Below are 16,367 nucleotides of genomic sequence, written 5' to 3' on the forward strand. Positions count from 1 at the left end.
TGAGAATTCCAGACCGTGTGCGAACGTCCACAACACGGACTAAGTCATCTTCGTCTGGATACGTCTGCTCTACCTTTCCCATTTTCCATACTTGTGCAGGTAAGTTGTCCTCCTTTATTAGCACTATCATTCCAGGGCGCACATTGACACGTTTGCACGTCCATTTTTCTCGACCTTGAAGCTCAACTAAATATTCTCTTGACTATCGCTTCCAGAAATGGTCTCGAAGAACCTGAATGTATTGCCATCGCGACAATCTATTCTGCGGTATGCCCTCGCAAGTGGGCTCAGGAATCGCTGTAAGCGGACGGTCAATCATTAGATGCCCCGGAGTCAGGACTTCCTGGTCATGAGGATCATCCGAGTGTGCAAACAACGGCCTCGAATTCAATATGGCCTCGATCTGACAAAGCAACGTACTGAATTCAACGATGGTAAGTGATGCTGGGTTACAAATTTTCCTTAACACGGTTTTCACACTCTTTACTCCCGCTTCCCACAATCCGCCGAAATGCGGAGGATTTGGTGGGATGGTCTTCCACTGAATCTGGTTTGGCTGACAAAACTCAAAAATTTTCTGCTCTGTCATTTGCTTCTTGAACATTTCATACAGTTCCCTTAGTTCATTCTTTGCTCCCACAAAATTTGTTCCGTTGTCGGAATAAATTTCCTCAGGGACTCCACGTCTAGACACGAAACGTTGCAAAGCTGCCAGAAAGGCAACTGTCGAGAGATTTTCCACCGCCTCCAAATGTATTCCCTTGGTGACCATGCAAATGAAAACGCAAATGTAGCCCTTCACTGGAATTGATTTACGGACGCCCTGCCTTATCATAATGGGCCCGGCGAAATCCACACCAACCTTCAAAAATGCAGGAGCTTTTTCCAAGCGACATCCAGGAAGATCTCCCATAAATTGGTTCAATGTTTTTGGATTTACCTTGAAACAACGAACACAGCTTCTCGTAATCAGTCGTATGGTGTTGCGACACTTAGGGTTCCAAAACTGTTGTCGAAGAATCGCCATCAGTCCTGACGGACCTATATGCAGGTTCTCCTGATGTATTGCCTTGATTAGACTTCGAACCACTGGATTATTAGCTGGCAAAATCCACTGGTGCTTCACGTCGAATGGTAGCTTGGAATGGCGCAGTCGGCCACCAACTCGCAGTAAACCTTCATGGTCCAATAAAGGACACAAATTTTGCATATATTTGCAGGGCTCACCTGTTAAAACACGCTGGATCTCGCTGCTATATTCCAGGTTTTGCACTACCCGAATTGTTGTCTTCATAGCCTCACGAAGCTCAATCACTGTTGGTAGGTTTCCTAAAGCGCGATTTCCTTCCTTTTCTTGGCATTGTTGCGAAATCGTAGCACATAGGCTAGGACGCGTTGCAGTTTCCCAAATGACTCGAATTTAGTGAACACTGGAAGTTCGTCGTACCTCGCGACTATATTCACCGAAACGATTGGCCTTAACTCTGGGATTTCTTCGATGGGCAAGGCTGGGGGAATTTCCATTCGATAAATTGCATATCTCAAAACCGCTGGACCATTCCACCACAAATCACTATTCGCTATCTTGCTAGCTGATAACCCTCGTGACACTATGTCAGCGGGATTATCCTTTGTTGGAATATATTTCCACTCAAACTTAGTACCAGTTGCTGTTATTTCTCTCACTCGATTGCGAACATATAATTCCAACTGCTCGGGTTGCTTAGTAAGCCATGCCAATACTACCTGACTGTCTGACCAAAGTATCACTTCATTGAATGACATTTTCAAAGCAGAAAGAATTTTCACTACCAAACGATGCAGCAGAAGAGCTGCCAACAACTCCTTTCTTGGTATACTTAGCGGTGCGATAGGATCCACTTTCGATTTTCCACTAATAATTTTCATGCTTGCAGATCCATCTTCGGATATCGACCGTATATATACACAAGCTCCGTAGGCCACATCGGAGGCATCCGCAAACCCATGCATTTCGAATGCCACAGCACTGCTGCTTACCACTCTTCTTGGTATCCGAAGTTGATTGACCCCTTCCAGTGCATGTAAGAAACCTGTCCAACCTTTGACCAAATCACCAACAATTGGCTCGTCCCAATCAAGTTTCTCCTTCCAGACCAATTGCATTAACATTTTCCCAATAACGACGACAGGAGCCACTAGTCCCAAAGGATCGAACATCGACAAAATCTGACGCTTTGTAGGCTGCTTTACGTTCGTGGTGGGCATCGATACAAAGATTAATTCATCTGAATCTGGATTCCACATAAGACCCAAGGTTTTTATTACTTCATTTGCTCCATATTCGCTTAAACTTACTAACTCTTCACGATCTTCTCTCGGTAACGATTCTAGCAGCTCTGGAATATTTGACGACCATTTATGAAGATGAAAGCCACCGGCCTCCATCATGCTGATTAGCTGCCTTTGAGATTCAAACGCCTGCGGAAGGCTATCGTAACCAAAGAGTGCGTTGTCCACATAACAGCTGTTCTCGCCAATGGAAGCTGCTACAGGATATTTGTGCTTCTCATCAATTGCCAATTGAAGAAGTGCCCTTGTTGCCAGAAAAGGTGCTGAAGCCGTCCCATAGGTAACCGTGGTTAGTTCTAACACTCGAAGTGGATCAGAAGGATTCTTTCTCCAAAATATTCTTTGTAGAGGGGTGTGACAATCAGCAACCACAATCTGCCTGTACATTTTTGCAATGTCAGCCGTCAAAACAAGTCGATGTTCCCGGAATCTGAGCACTATAGCAAGCAAATCGCTTTGGCTGATTGGACCAATCTTCATCATCTCATACAATGATAAACCAGACATCTTAGCAGACGCATCAAAAACAACGCGGCACTTCGTTGTTGTGTTTGAAGGTCGTAAAACTGCGTGATGAGGTAAGTACCACTTTCTCATCCCTGGTGCGTGATTCTTCTCATATACTTCCTTACAGTGACCCAAGGATTCGTACTCCTGCATGAAGTCTACGTATTGCCGTTTTAACTCTGGTTGTTGGGCAAAACGTTTCTCTAACCCGAAGAATCGTCGGAGCGCCAACGATCTGGATTCTCCGAGCTGCTCCAGTGAATCTCTTAATGGCAATTGCACCACATATCTTCCTGTTTCATCTCTTCGGTGTGTTGCTATGAAGTGCCTATCACATTCATCCTCTTCGGTGCTTGACTGGAATTGCTGGGGAACGCTCTCTACTTCCCAAAATCGCTGAATCGAGTCGCAAAGTTCCTCGATCGTAACCGAATGTGAATACACGACATTATCCTGAATGGCTTCGCTGCAATGTGTACCACCTACCACCCAACCGAACTTCGTTTCAGTTATGATAGGAAGCTCTTCGGAAAGTATGATGCGCCCTGGTAGAAGTAACTTCAAGAACCATTGATTGCCGATTAGCATGTCACCCGCCAGTAGAATTGAATGATGGATCGGCCAGTTGAACTCCAGCTGGAATCTCCCATGAACGGATGTCTATATTCGAAACTGGAAGATTTGATGTCACCCTTTTGGTTATCAAGCAATTGAGCTTCAGCTGATAGTCCAGGTATCTGGATCGGATCTGCACTTCGATACCCTTGTCAGTACGAGACAGCATTCCATCAACTCCAGCAATTCTAACGTTTGTATGATATCCATCTAAACCGAGACGGTCTGCCATGCCTTGTGAAATCAGATTTACCTGGGAAGCAGCATCCAATAAAACACGACAGGGGTGTGGGTGATTGTTTCTGTCCATCACATTTATGACTGCGGTTAGCAGTAGGACCGATGGAACTACTAGTCCCTTGTTTGTTAAGCAAGGTGCAGTCGTCACTTGTGTACTAGTAGACGGCCGTTGCTCATCCGCTTTCGGTGCTTGAACCTGTGCTGCTGGTCTGGATGACTTCGTTTCGTCGGGAATTTCCGTTGCTTTAAAAGGCTGACTGTCCGCATGCAATAGGCTATGGTGCTTACGCTGACACTTAACGCACGTTCCATTGGAAGGACAGTCTGATCCGCGATGTCCCTTCCTAAGACAGTTGAAGCAAACGTTCCTTTCTCGCACCTTCGCAAGTCGCTGGGGAACGGACATGACTAAGAACTGGGGACACCTGAACCCTTTGTGCTGGGAATCACCGCAGAACTCGCACTTGAACTTTGACTCGCTGGCGGACGTGGTAACCAGTGAGTGCTGACCAGTACTCTTCACAGACTTTTTTGCTGGTTGGTTCTCCTTTGAATTGGAGGTTTCACATCTCTCCAAGATGAAACACTGCTCCTTCAGAAACTTGATGGTTGCATCGTATGATGGAAGCTCTCCATGCTTGATGGTAGTCTCCCATCGTCTTCTTGTTTCCTTATCCAGGGCTTCGGAGAGCAGGTGCACAACGAACTGCTCCGATATGCCAGTGCATTCTTGATTGAGGAATTTCAACATGCCTCGAGCACTCGTCCACTAGTGCTCTTAACTCTTTACCGTTTTCATTTGCCATTTTTCTGAGACTGAAGAGGCCATGGATATGAGTTCCTACCATGTGTCGTAGGTTCTCATACCGTTCCTGCAGTATCTCCCAGGCATGCTTGTAATTGCCATCGTTGATCGTCTTGGCATCAATAATTCCAGCGGCACTGCCCACCAGGGCCTTGTCTAGGTGGTAAAGCTTAATGGCGGGAGGGTCGGCTGTGTTATCTACCAGGTCTCTGAACACGACTTTGAACTTTGACCAGTTTTTGTACTTACCGTCGAAAGTCCGAATCGGTACCTTCAACGGTTGCTGAACCATCACTGGGTTCCGAAGCGGAGCGGCTACGTTTGGGTTGGAACCTACTGGGGCAACACTTAAACGCTCCATATGGTCTTCCAAAGCCATTAGTACTTGATCGTGGAGCTCATCAAATATAAAAAAATGTGCATCATGCTCTTCTCTACTTGAGGATGGAATTAAAGGAAGCATCTTCTCCTGTATGTCGTGGTATTCTTTGTGCGCCGAGTCTATCTTCTTTGCATAGACTCGCAGTTGAGAAGATGGCAGGTCATCGTTTTCATGCAGTATGTTTAAAATTCTAGTTAGCTTACCTTTTGCCAGCCCACGCTGGTGGACGAATGCTTCTACCTGTTCCATGATCAATCGATGCGCTTTCTTGATCTTCTTAACGCTAGTTGAAGGTGAATTACTGGTAATCGGTGTTGCAGCAGGCGGATTGCTTCCTGCAGACGAAGTGGACTCTTGGTGCTTGATGGGTGTTCGCTTCAGCGGCATGACACTGAGGAACAACTAAAACCCGGCATTGGTAACCGGAGCTGATCTTAACAGCCTCTTCACTTAACTTCTGGAACCACTTTTCCAAACACGTCACTGCTTGTTCGATTCTTCTTCTTTTCCACCTCGCTTAACTTCTTCTTCTTTTCCACCTCACTTAACTTCTTTTCTACTTCAATCGTTTATTGTCACTTATTTTTCCATTGTGCCCGTTCCGAAGCAAACTTCACGAGACATCCTAAGCCAGTCACCACTTCCACCACCAAACACTGTACTGCACTCAATCTGGCTCGAAGGACCAAAATGTCGGCGCCGATTTCTCAAGGCTACCGAACACGTGGGGGACTCTGTCCTGAGATAAATTAACACGGAAGTGGACTGTATACACTTTGGTGGAAGGGAAAAAACATGGCGGAACACGGGAATTTCTTTCCTTGCGTTCTGGTAACGGGCAACAATAATTAAACCACTTTTGAGTTCTTATTCAACTATTATTCACTACTTTATTTATCTTACTCACTTATTCACTGAAAATATTGTTCACTTGTTATCCATCGCACGACTTGAATTTGAATGAGAACGATTAACTTATTTCTACGCCTTATATACCAAATCCCACAAAATGGCTTCCTTGTCGTCAGCGGAAACACAAAGTGCGCTCTCTCTCTCTCTCTTGCGGAAATGCAAAAAACGCGCGCAATCACTCTCTGCTGACATATCACAGTTGATCCACAAAAATGTTGATCGCAGCAATCGGGGGGTCGTTCAGTTGTCATTTAAAATTTTTCTTAGAGCTGAGTAGAAGGGCTGGAACAGAGTCTGTGGTTGCTCCTAGTATGCTCTACGGTACTCAAACAGCTATTTTGACGAAATATAGCAGAAGATCCATTCGGGGTTACGAGCGACAGATTGTATTGTCTATGATAAAACTGTGTCGTGGTCAGGAGTCATCAGAATTACCAAAGTCGATAAACTCATTACTACAGAAACGGAGAATCACGAAAAAAATCGAATGTACCAATTAAGATGGTGGGGGCACGTTCGACGACGCGAGTTAACGATGAAGCCACGCGACTCAGGTGCTGACGTCGAAGTTCCTCGAGACAACCGGCAAACATCGCAATCGCCAAGCTAGGCATTTTTGTTAGACGACGACAACGTGCGACCCAATCGATGGCAACGTGTGACCGGATGGATGGCACCACCGCGAGGATTGCAGAGTTAGCAGTATTGAACTGTAGTTAGGGCTAATTAATTGAAATAAATTCATTCGATGTGGAACGGTAGAGTAGTGTAGTTGTATTTTTTAAAAAGAGTATCACAAACTCTTATTCTTAACTGGAGGCTCCGGCGAGATCCATCTCGTGCCGGGAAGTGTATAAGTGTTCGAGTGACTTGTGAAAAAAATCTTACAACCTGGTCTCTAGATCCAAGCAAAAAAGTGCAAAAATCTAAATAGTGGTGGTCCAAGGAGCCACATACAAGTTAAAAAAAAACCCGACACAAAGCGAGAAGCGAGGACACCGTGGATTATCCCAATTGATAGTAGGGTCCGGAGTAGTGGATGCAACACAGCAGAGCAAAACGGAGCAACCCAAAATATCTGCCTCTTCTCCCCCGCCACTTGGTGGAACGCCAAAAAGAAGACCGGATTAACTTATGCCGGCCGAACCGAGGACACGGTCCTATATGTAAGTACCAATAATTTTTTATCATTCTAAGTGTTAGTGACAAAAAAATCCAAGAAAATCCAGAGTACAGGTGTATAGTGAAAAAGTGTTAATTATCAATTTTCATTAAAAATAAATTTCCGTCAAAATTAGTAAGAAAAAATCTAGATTAAACTTTTACTTCAAAAAAATAATGGAGCACCCAGCCCCAATTCCTGCGGCTGCACAGTTGACCATGCAACAATTTATTGAATTAGGAAAACTACCAGATTTTATTCGTGATTTACAAAATTTTGATGGTAAGCCAACAGAACTATTAGTATGGCTTACAGATGTTGAGGGCATTTTCTGCATGTACAGAGATGCCGGAGCCACGGAAGCTCAAATTGATTTAATTGAACGCTCCGTGAGACGAAAAATTAGAGGCGAAGCAGCCGATATTCTCAATTCGAATAACATTGTGCATGATTGGGCACAAATAAAATCGACGTTGCTTCTATATTACAGGGATAAGCGTGATATAAAAACATTGGACTTCGACCTAACAACTATTAAAAAGAACTCCAATGAAAGTTTAGGCAGTTACTACTCCAGGGTGAACGAACTACTTTCATCCATAGTAGCTCAAATTCAAACGGAGGAAAAACTGTTCCTCCATGCTAATTCACACATTGACTATTTTCGAGAAAAAGCAATAGATGCATTTATTCGAGGGTTAGAAAAACCTCTGTGTCATTTACTAAAAACATTCAATCCAAAGACGTTAAACCAGGCGTATCAGTTTTGCCTAGACTACCACAATATGGATACCAGATCGGCACCCTTCCGAAATGAACATTTCACCTCAACTCCCAAACCAAGGGATTTGGAAATCAATAGGCTTTCTCCTAGACCACCTCCAAGGAGATATCCATCTCCACCAATTCCAGCCCCAAGGAATTTTCCACAGATGCCATCATTTGGCAGGCAACACTTTCAAGCCAATCCTTTCACCCAAACCAGACCTCAGTACCAGCCTAATCCATTCCAGGCACCCCCACGGCCTTGGGCTGCGAAACCATTACCGAAACCCGAGCCGATGGATATTGACCAGAGTATGAGAACACACAATGTGGACTATGGTAACAGGCCACCAATGAATCTTAAAAGACCACCGCCGATATCGGGGCAAGCATATCCGTACCCATTCAAAAAGCACGCTCATCCTATCGATACCATTTTTGAAGATCGAACAGAAGATCTCTATAATTACGAATATGATTATTACGACGATTCATATCCATATTATGATATGCAATCACCGGCAGAACCGGAACCTAAATTAGATACGCAAGAACAAGAACCGCAGCAAGATGAGGCTACAGCCACCCATTTTTTAGAATGGAACTCAAGTTGGTGAAACCTATATTGCTCTACATCAACTTGAAGACTACTAGTGGACAGTTCCCCTTTTTAGTAGATACAGGAGCAAACATTAACTTAATCAATCCAAAACTTGCCTGGGCCTACAAGGACAGCAGGCCGTATGATTTCAATGCCGAAGGCATCACTAGTGCTAACGGTAAATTTAACGCAACCTCTGCGATAGATATAAACTTTTTTTATCCGAAAATTAATTACGTTACTAAATTTCTGTTACATAAGTTCCATTCATTTTTCTACGGAATCATAGGGACAGAAATATTGAATGCAAATATTGATTTTCCTAATAGGACTTTGACCTTGTATTCTGATAATCAGAAACTTGTCATTCCTCTCTGCGAATATTCTCAGACAAACTGTACTTCCAATAGCGTTTTTCGAACAGCTCATCTTACTGAAGAGGAGCAGAATCAACTAAGAGTTGTCCTCGACAGCTCAAAAGAAGTTTTTCATGAAACAAATGCAAAATTAACATGCTCAACAAACGTTGAGTGCACAATCAATACCACCGATGATATTCCAGTTCATCAGAAGGTATATCCTTACCCTGCTGCCTATGCAGACGAGGTAAAAAAGCAAATCAGCAAACTCCTGGAAAATGGTATTATTCGACCATCTCGTTCAGCGTGGACGGCACCAGTATGGGTTGTACCAAAGAAACCCGATGCCTCAGGAGAGAAAAAAATCCGAATGGTGATAGACTATCGGAAGGTGAACGAGAAGACAATTCCCGATAAATATCCAATGCCCGAGATTGGGTATGTTTTAGATCAACTAAAGGGTCAAAAATACTTCACCACCTTTGATTTAGCGTCTGGATTTCACCAGATTAAAATGAGGGAGAAAGATATCGAGAAAACGGCTTTCGCCATCAACAACGGGAAATATGAGTTCACTCGAATGGCGTTCGGCTTGAAGAACGCTCCTGCGATCTTCCAGCGGGCAATTGACGACGTGCTAAGAGATCACATAGGGAAAATATGCTATGTGTACATCGATGACGTCATCGTGTTTGGAAAGACCCTAAACGAACATTTGAAAAATCTTAAAATAATTCTAGAAACACTAAATAATGCAAATCTCAAGATTCAGTTGGACAAATGCGAGTTTTTGCATTCTGAAATAGAATTTTTAGGATTTATTATCGGTGCTGAAGGAATCAAACCTAACACTAAAAAAATTGAAGTTATCAATAGGTACCCAGAGCCTAAGAATCTCAAAGAGCTTCGTTCCTTCCTTGGAATGATGAGTTATTATCGAAGATTTGTAAAAGACTTTGCGAAAATCGCAAAACCTCTTACAAACCTTCTTCGGGGGGAAAGAAATCCCTCATCAAATAGAAAAATTTCGCTCTCGAGTGATGAAAAACGATGCTTCGACAAGTTGAAGAACGTATTAAAATCGTCTGACGTTCTCATTTACCCAGACTATGGGAAACCTTTTATTCTCACAACGGACGCATCTGATTTCGCTATAGGTGCTGTCCTATCCCAAAGTGACATCGGCAAAGACAAACCGATTCACTTTGCTTCCAGAACTTTGTCTTCAACGGAAGAAAAATACTCTGTGCCAGAGAAGGAAATGTTAGCGATCTTCTGGTCTTTGCAAGTATTTAGAAACTATTTATACGGGGCGAAGTTTAAAATTCTAACTGATCACCAACCGTTAACGTTTGCTTTATCTCCAAAAAATACAAATGCAAAACTCAAAAGATGGAAGGCATATTTAGAAGAGCATGATTATGAAATAGTGTATAAGCCAGGAAAAGCAAACGTGGTGGCAGACGCCTTAAGCAGAATTGTATGCTCCCTATCAGCAACCCAACATTCAGCCGAAAATAGCGACGACTTTTATATACCTTCGACTGAATCGCCAATCAACGTATTTCGCCATCAAGTGGTAATAAAGAAAGGACCTGATAAAACAATAACAGAAACCCCATTTTCAGGATACACAAGAATTACAATTTATATAAATGAAATTAACGATGATTCATTATTACAGGTACTAAAAAACCACTTTAACTATTCTAAAGTAAATGGTTTGTTAACAGATGAGAACACAATGGGAAAAATGCAAGAGGTCTATAAAAGACATTTCGGACAACAAAATCTGTTAACGATTCGTTTCACTCAGAATATGCTTGAAGACATAACTGAGGAAGATGACCAATGGAATATCATCCGCACTGAACACTACAGAGCCCACAGAGGTGCACAGGAAAATAAACAGCAAATATTTCGAAATTATTTCTTTCCAAAATTAGCTCAAAAGGTAGGAGATTTTATCACTAACTGTCAGATTTGTCATGAGTGCAAATATGATAGAAACCCGATAAAGTTTCCTATACAAGAAACACCAATTCCAAAGGCTCCATTTGAAATAGCGCACATCGACATTATGTTTTTAGAGAGTCTTCACTTTTTGACATATGTCGACAAATTTTCAAAATTCGCTCAAGTCACACAAATCGAATCAAGAGCAGCCGTCGACCTCATACCAGCAATAAAGGATATTCTCTTAAAGTACAAAGCACCAAACACACTTGTGATGGATGGTGAAAAATCCTTTATGACGGGAGAGATCGTTAATTTTTACAACATACACAAAATCAACCCATATGTAACCGCCACCGGACGGAGCGAAATGAACGGAACCGTTGAACGTCCACTCAACGCTCCTAGAAATTTACCGAATAACAAAAACTGAAAATCCGAATCTCTCAACTCCAGACCTGATCCAACTATCCGTACAGAAATATAATTCTTCTATTCACTCCTCCACAAATTTCACTCCTTTGGAAATAATTCTTCCCTCTCCTCGTACACCGGACATTATCGAAAAGACTTACAGAAACCTACTACGAACCCAGAAAAATGCGTTGGAACACCATAATAAAAAAAAGAAACCTGTACCGATCGAAGAAAATCAAGACGCATACGAGACGACCCGACAAAGACTTAAATACAAGAAAAGGTTCAAAAAAAATAAAAATTTCGAAAGTTAACAAAAGCACAATTACGACTGACGATAACCGACGAATCCACAAAGACGACCTGAAAATTAGGAAAATATAAAACGTGACTTCTACTTCTACGTTTCAGACTACTACTGCTATTATGTATTCAACCAGACCAACTTCAATCGACACAAGATGTGACACTCGACTTACGGGACGTAGGACGTCAACCAGTCATGATCTTCGATCAAGGCGAGGCACGGATCAAACTTGACCACACATATTACATTCATCACTTCAATCTAACGACTATTAGAATACAAGTAAAAAGCCTTAGAGATCAGTTTGAAAACTTTAGCAGAAATCAATTTTCCGACTTAATAATAGAAAAATTTAACGAAATAGATTTTGCATTAAAAAGCATAGACCCTATCAGACGTCATAAACGTTGGGATAGCTTAGGCACAGTTTGGAAATTTATAGCTGGCAGTCCAGATGCCAATGATTTGAGAATCATCAATTCTACCATAAATAATTTAATTATGAACAATAATGAGCAGATCAGGATTAACCGTGAGATAAACCTACAATTGAAGGAAGCAATGTTTGAAACGAAAAAGGCAATCAATCTGTTTAACACAAGATCAGCCGAAACTTATTCCACTAAGATTTTATTTCATTTAAACTACTTATCAAAGAAATTGAACCAGATAATTGATACAATCTTGTTAGCTAAATTAGGAATAGTAAACGAAAAAATTCTGAGCCAACGTGAAATTGCTATTTTAATCAATGATTTAGCTAGGGAAAATATAACGGTTCATACTGCTCTGGAGGCAATGAATTATACGACGACATCAGTGGCAACGAACAGTTTGGAAATTGCACTCATAATAAAAATGCCAAAACTCGACCCGAGAATATTCAACAAAATACGTCTATACCCAATCATTCACAAAAATAAGCAAATTCATATAGATCATCGATTTTATCTAACTCACAAAGACGAGATTTACTCCATAAACTCAGTCGAACCTACTATATTCGACGCAAACGAAATCAATTTGGACAATTCAACCTGCATACCGAAGCTATTGAAAGGAGAACAGGCAACTTGTAATTTTACCACCAACCCAGTTGAAGAAGAAATTATTTTTCTAGACAACCAACACTTGTTCATAAACACTATGAAAAATTTCACCCTTTCATCAAATTGTGGCCTAACAAACAGAAACCTGACCGGAGCATTCATCGTTTTCTTCAGAAATTGTCAGTTATACATCAATAATGTTTTATATAGCTCAAGAGTGAAAACCTTACCGGGAAACCCAATACAACTACCCTTAGACGGAATCGATGTGAATATGCATCGAGAGATTCTAAACATCAGCCTGGACCATTTACATAAACTCCATCTGGAAACGAGGAAGGAGCTGGATGTTATCCGGCTATCAACGAACAGTATAAAGTGGCCAACATTATCCATTTTCGGGGGAATTATGTCCCTACCTAGCTTAATCGGTATAGCATTTCTCCTTAGATTTCTCATCCATAGATCAGCTACCATAAACATACAACCTGCAGCCAGGACCACAACAGTCGAAGATCCAGTACCAGACATCCAACCTAACATTAGACGTTTGACAATCAGAGAAGTGATTCGTACGGAACCTCATCTCTCAGGAAGGACGAGTTAACGATGAAGCCACGCGACTCAGGTGCTGACGTCGAAGTTCCTCGAGACAACCGGCAAACATCGCAATCGCCAAGCTAGGCATTTTTGTTAGACGACGACAACGTGCGACCCAATCGATGGCAACGTGTGACCGGATGGATGGCACCACCGCGAGGATTGCAGAGTTAGCGGTATCGAACTGTAGTTAGGGCTAATTAATTGAAATAAATTCATTCGATGTGGAACGGTAGAGTAGTGTAGTTGTATTTTTTAAAAAGAGTATCACAAACTCTTATTCTTAACTCGCGTAGTATCTCACCCTCTTCGCGTTGCTGCTCGTTTGCGACCATCTCGTTTACGTGCTTGTCGACCGGGCTTTACATGGCGGGATAGTATTCAACAAAGCATGGATCGTTACGATCTTAACTATGAGGAATGGCTGTAAACAAAGATCAATTCCACAAGAAACTTTTAGAGATATACGACAAAGAAGAATCCGACAGTAGTGATTGGGGTAACTAGTATTTCGATTGAGCATGCAACAAATAAACATCTTATTTTTCAGAGACAGATAACGAATTGTGAGTGGATTATGGCAGCTGAGCAAGTGCTATGCAGAAATGACATGCATTCTTTCAGGGCAATAAATATACACTCCTATAGGTTATGACCACACGACCGATCGACCCTTCTATTCATTAATTTTTCCATCGAAACTTAACACTAAAATGTAATACAGACGTAGATCACGTAGAATATAGTGGATGTTCGAGTTTCTAAGAACCAAAGTTGCAATACAAACCGTTTATCCAATAAGACAAAGTGGAGTTTCTCGTTACACACATTTATGCTCAGGCATTCGCTGTTATTGCAATCTTTATGAAGAACCTCTCTTAAATCCTAAAGATCAGTGACTCTTCTGTCGGAACGCGTCGTGCAAATATCCAAATTTTTCCGAACGATTTCTTCCCACTGACACATCTAGGAATGTTTCCCAGTCCTTTTGACATAAACATAATTAATTTTCACCATGCCCAATACGCATAAAATTCTTTGCAGAAATTAATAAGTTGGAAAAACAACACCACCCGTTGCGATCACTACTCTTAGAAAATTAGGCATCAGAAAACAAAACAAAAAACAAACAATCAGTTTACGTGCCAATAAGAACAAGTTAAAAACAAAAAAACTTATAAACTATGTAGATTAAGAACAAACAACGTTACCATCAATTCCATGCCTAGATAATAGCCCGGTCCTATTTCTTGCACAGTATCTACAAAACGAACGATGCAGTCATATGTCACCGTGGGAACCTTTACAGGGCAGCCTGCTTGAATTAAGTAACTTGAGAAGCATCTGTAACCGATAAGTTTGATACTTTATGCAGTGATTATGAGCTACCCTACTGTAGTATTATCACGAGGATTACTGCCATTGATGTTAGCTGCTACTTTCATTGCATTGATTCTATGGATATTTGTTCCTAACTGCTGATTCCCACACTACTGTTGCTACGAATTCTCTCTCTCTCTCTCTCTCTCTCTCTCTCTCTCTCTCTCTCTCTCTCTCGGAAACACGTTCAGCCGGAAGGTGGGAAGTTTTCGCTCGGGCATTAAGGCTCAAGTTACCTCAAGGCTTGGTAGTATGCGTAAGAAAAATTGTGTTCAGCTTTGCCACCAGATTATCTATTTAAACCTTTTCAAAACTCTAAAAGAAGAATATCAGTCGATTTATTAGATCATCGGGATTCAATTCATGCAAAATACCTGCTGGAAAAACCATCGGTTTAGCTGTATGGTGCTTTTGAAAAAGTGGCTGTGATTTTTTGTCACACTACCACACCGAGCGGGGGTACGCAACACAACTGCGCAATGAAAAAACCACAGCCACTTTTTCAAAAGCACCATCCAGCTAAGCCAATGGTTTTTCCAGCAGGTATTTTGCATGAATTGAATCGTGATGATCTAATAAATCGACTGATATTCTTCTTTTAGAGTTTTAAAAAGGTTTATATGGATAATCCGGTGGCAAAGCTGAACACAAATTTTCCTACGCACACTACCAAGCGTTCAATTCTAACACATGCTTAAAAAAGGTAACTTGAACCTTAAACCATTTTGTCAGATCTATATAGGTATATAGTATAACATCAACAGTTAGAAGCAGTGTTGTGTCTCCTCTACATTCATGGGGATAATTCCGGGTAAATTCGTTCTTCATAATATCCAATCAATGTTATCGATTCGATTCTATCACACACCGCACGGAACCCTTGGGAAGTGCGCTGGCCTGAACAAGTAGAATGGTTAATCGTTTTAATATCGCGTATGATGCATTTGGTTAATGCGATTTTTAGTGTTGGTACTGGAAAGGGAAATGAAACCTTTTTAGAGTAGCTTAAGTATTGTGGATTTTGATGAATTTATTTTTCAAACGAATGTGATTTACATTGATAATTGCAGCAATCCTGAGAGCCGGAATCGATTGACTCACATTCGTTCGTTAAATCAATTCATCGTAATTTAAGAACGTTTTTGCTTAAAAATTAGTTACCTATTCAACAATCCTGTGGATAAATCCGCTCTGCACAACACCAATTCCAATTGATACTGTCGACACGATTCTCGTCCCAACGCGAGGGAAACACTATCACGAACAGAACAAAACCCTCGAAGCTCATACCGATATTTTGGAGTAAATTGTAATGATAAATCTAAAATTAATTTAGAATGATTTCGAAAGTTAATTATTTTTTCTCGATTATATAATGAAGACAAACGAAACGATGAAAACTTCCGATGACATTTCGTGTGACGTTTCGTTTCATATGGTGATAATTGAGTTAAGTTTGCTCAAACATGGTGATGGTGAAACTTAAGGTGATCACCTTATATGATTCCTACACACAAAATAATATCCTTGTAAATATCACAATAAATACAACGACACGAGGAGACACTTCAATTCCAAAACTGTATCACAAATATGACTACCCCTCAGTGACTCAGGTAACTGGTACTGTCAAATTTGACAGTTGATTAACAAAATCATGAAACCAGCAACACTGACGAATCTTTTGTTATTTTTTGCAAACAACTTATACTATGTTCACACTACAGAGTTAAAACATGTTATAATAATTAGCAACAAGAAAAATGTCATCAAGATAGCGTTAAAACACGTTTTAACTCGTAGTGTGAACGTAGTATTATATAGTTACCGTTGAAATCCCTGGTTACGCTTTCGTATTTCGGCGTCCTTTCTATACCGTCCTATCGATTGGTGACCAAAAAGCGGAATCAAAAAGGCTTCGAATTTGCAAGTAGGTATTCCATTTTATTCGAGTAAAATTGGGACGTTTTTAATTTCAT

At 41.2% G+C, this 16,367-nt stretch overlaps 2 protein-coding genes across 2 annotated transcripts; both read right to left on the reverse strand.

The window, feature by feature from the left end:
• Window positions 1–202: 202 nt before the first annotated feature.
• LOC131680066 (uncharacterized) lies at window positions 203–1,294 on the reverse strand. Its single transcript, XM_058960790.1, has one exon. The coding sequence runs from the start codon at window positions 1,292–1,294 to the stop codon at window positions 203–205; it is 1,092 nt and encodes a 363-aa protein (XP_058816773.1).
• Window positions 1,295–1,329: 35 nt separating this feature from the next.
• Window positions 1,330–3,426, reverse strand: LOC131680068 (uncharacterized). The gene has a single exon (XM_058960791.1). The coding sequence runs from the start codon at window positions 3,424–3,426 to the stop codon at window positions 1,330–1,332; it is 2,097 nt and encodes a 698-aa protein (XP_058816774.1).
• Window positions 3,427–16,367: the final 12,941 nt, after the last annotated feature.

Source organism: Topomyia yanbarensis, chromosome 2 (assembly GCF_030247195.1).
Source record: "Topomyia yanbarensis strain Yona2022 chromosome 2, ASM3024719v1, whole genome shotgun sequence".
NCBI lineage: Eukaryota > Metazoa > Arthropoda > Insecta > Diptera > Culicidae > Topomyia > Topomyia yanbarensis.

Bases quoted from the DNA above. Each gene is read 5' to 3' on its own strand.
- LOC131680066 (XM_058960790.1), bottom strand. From the start codon at position 1,294: ATGAAGACAACAATTCGGGTAGTGCAAAACCTGGAATATAGCAGCGAG.
- LOC131680068 (XM_058960791.1), bottom strand. From the start codon at position 3,426: ATGCTAATCGGCAATCAATGGTTCTTGAAGTTACTTCTACCAGGGCGC.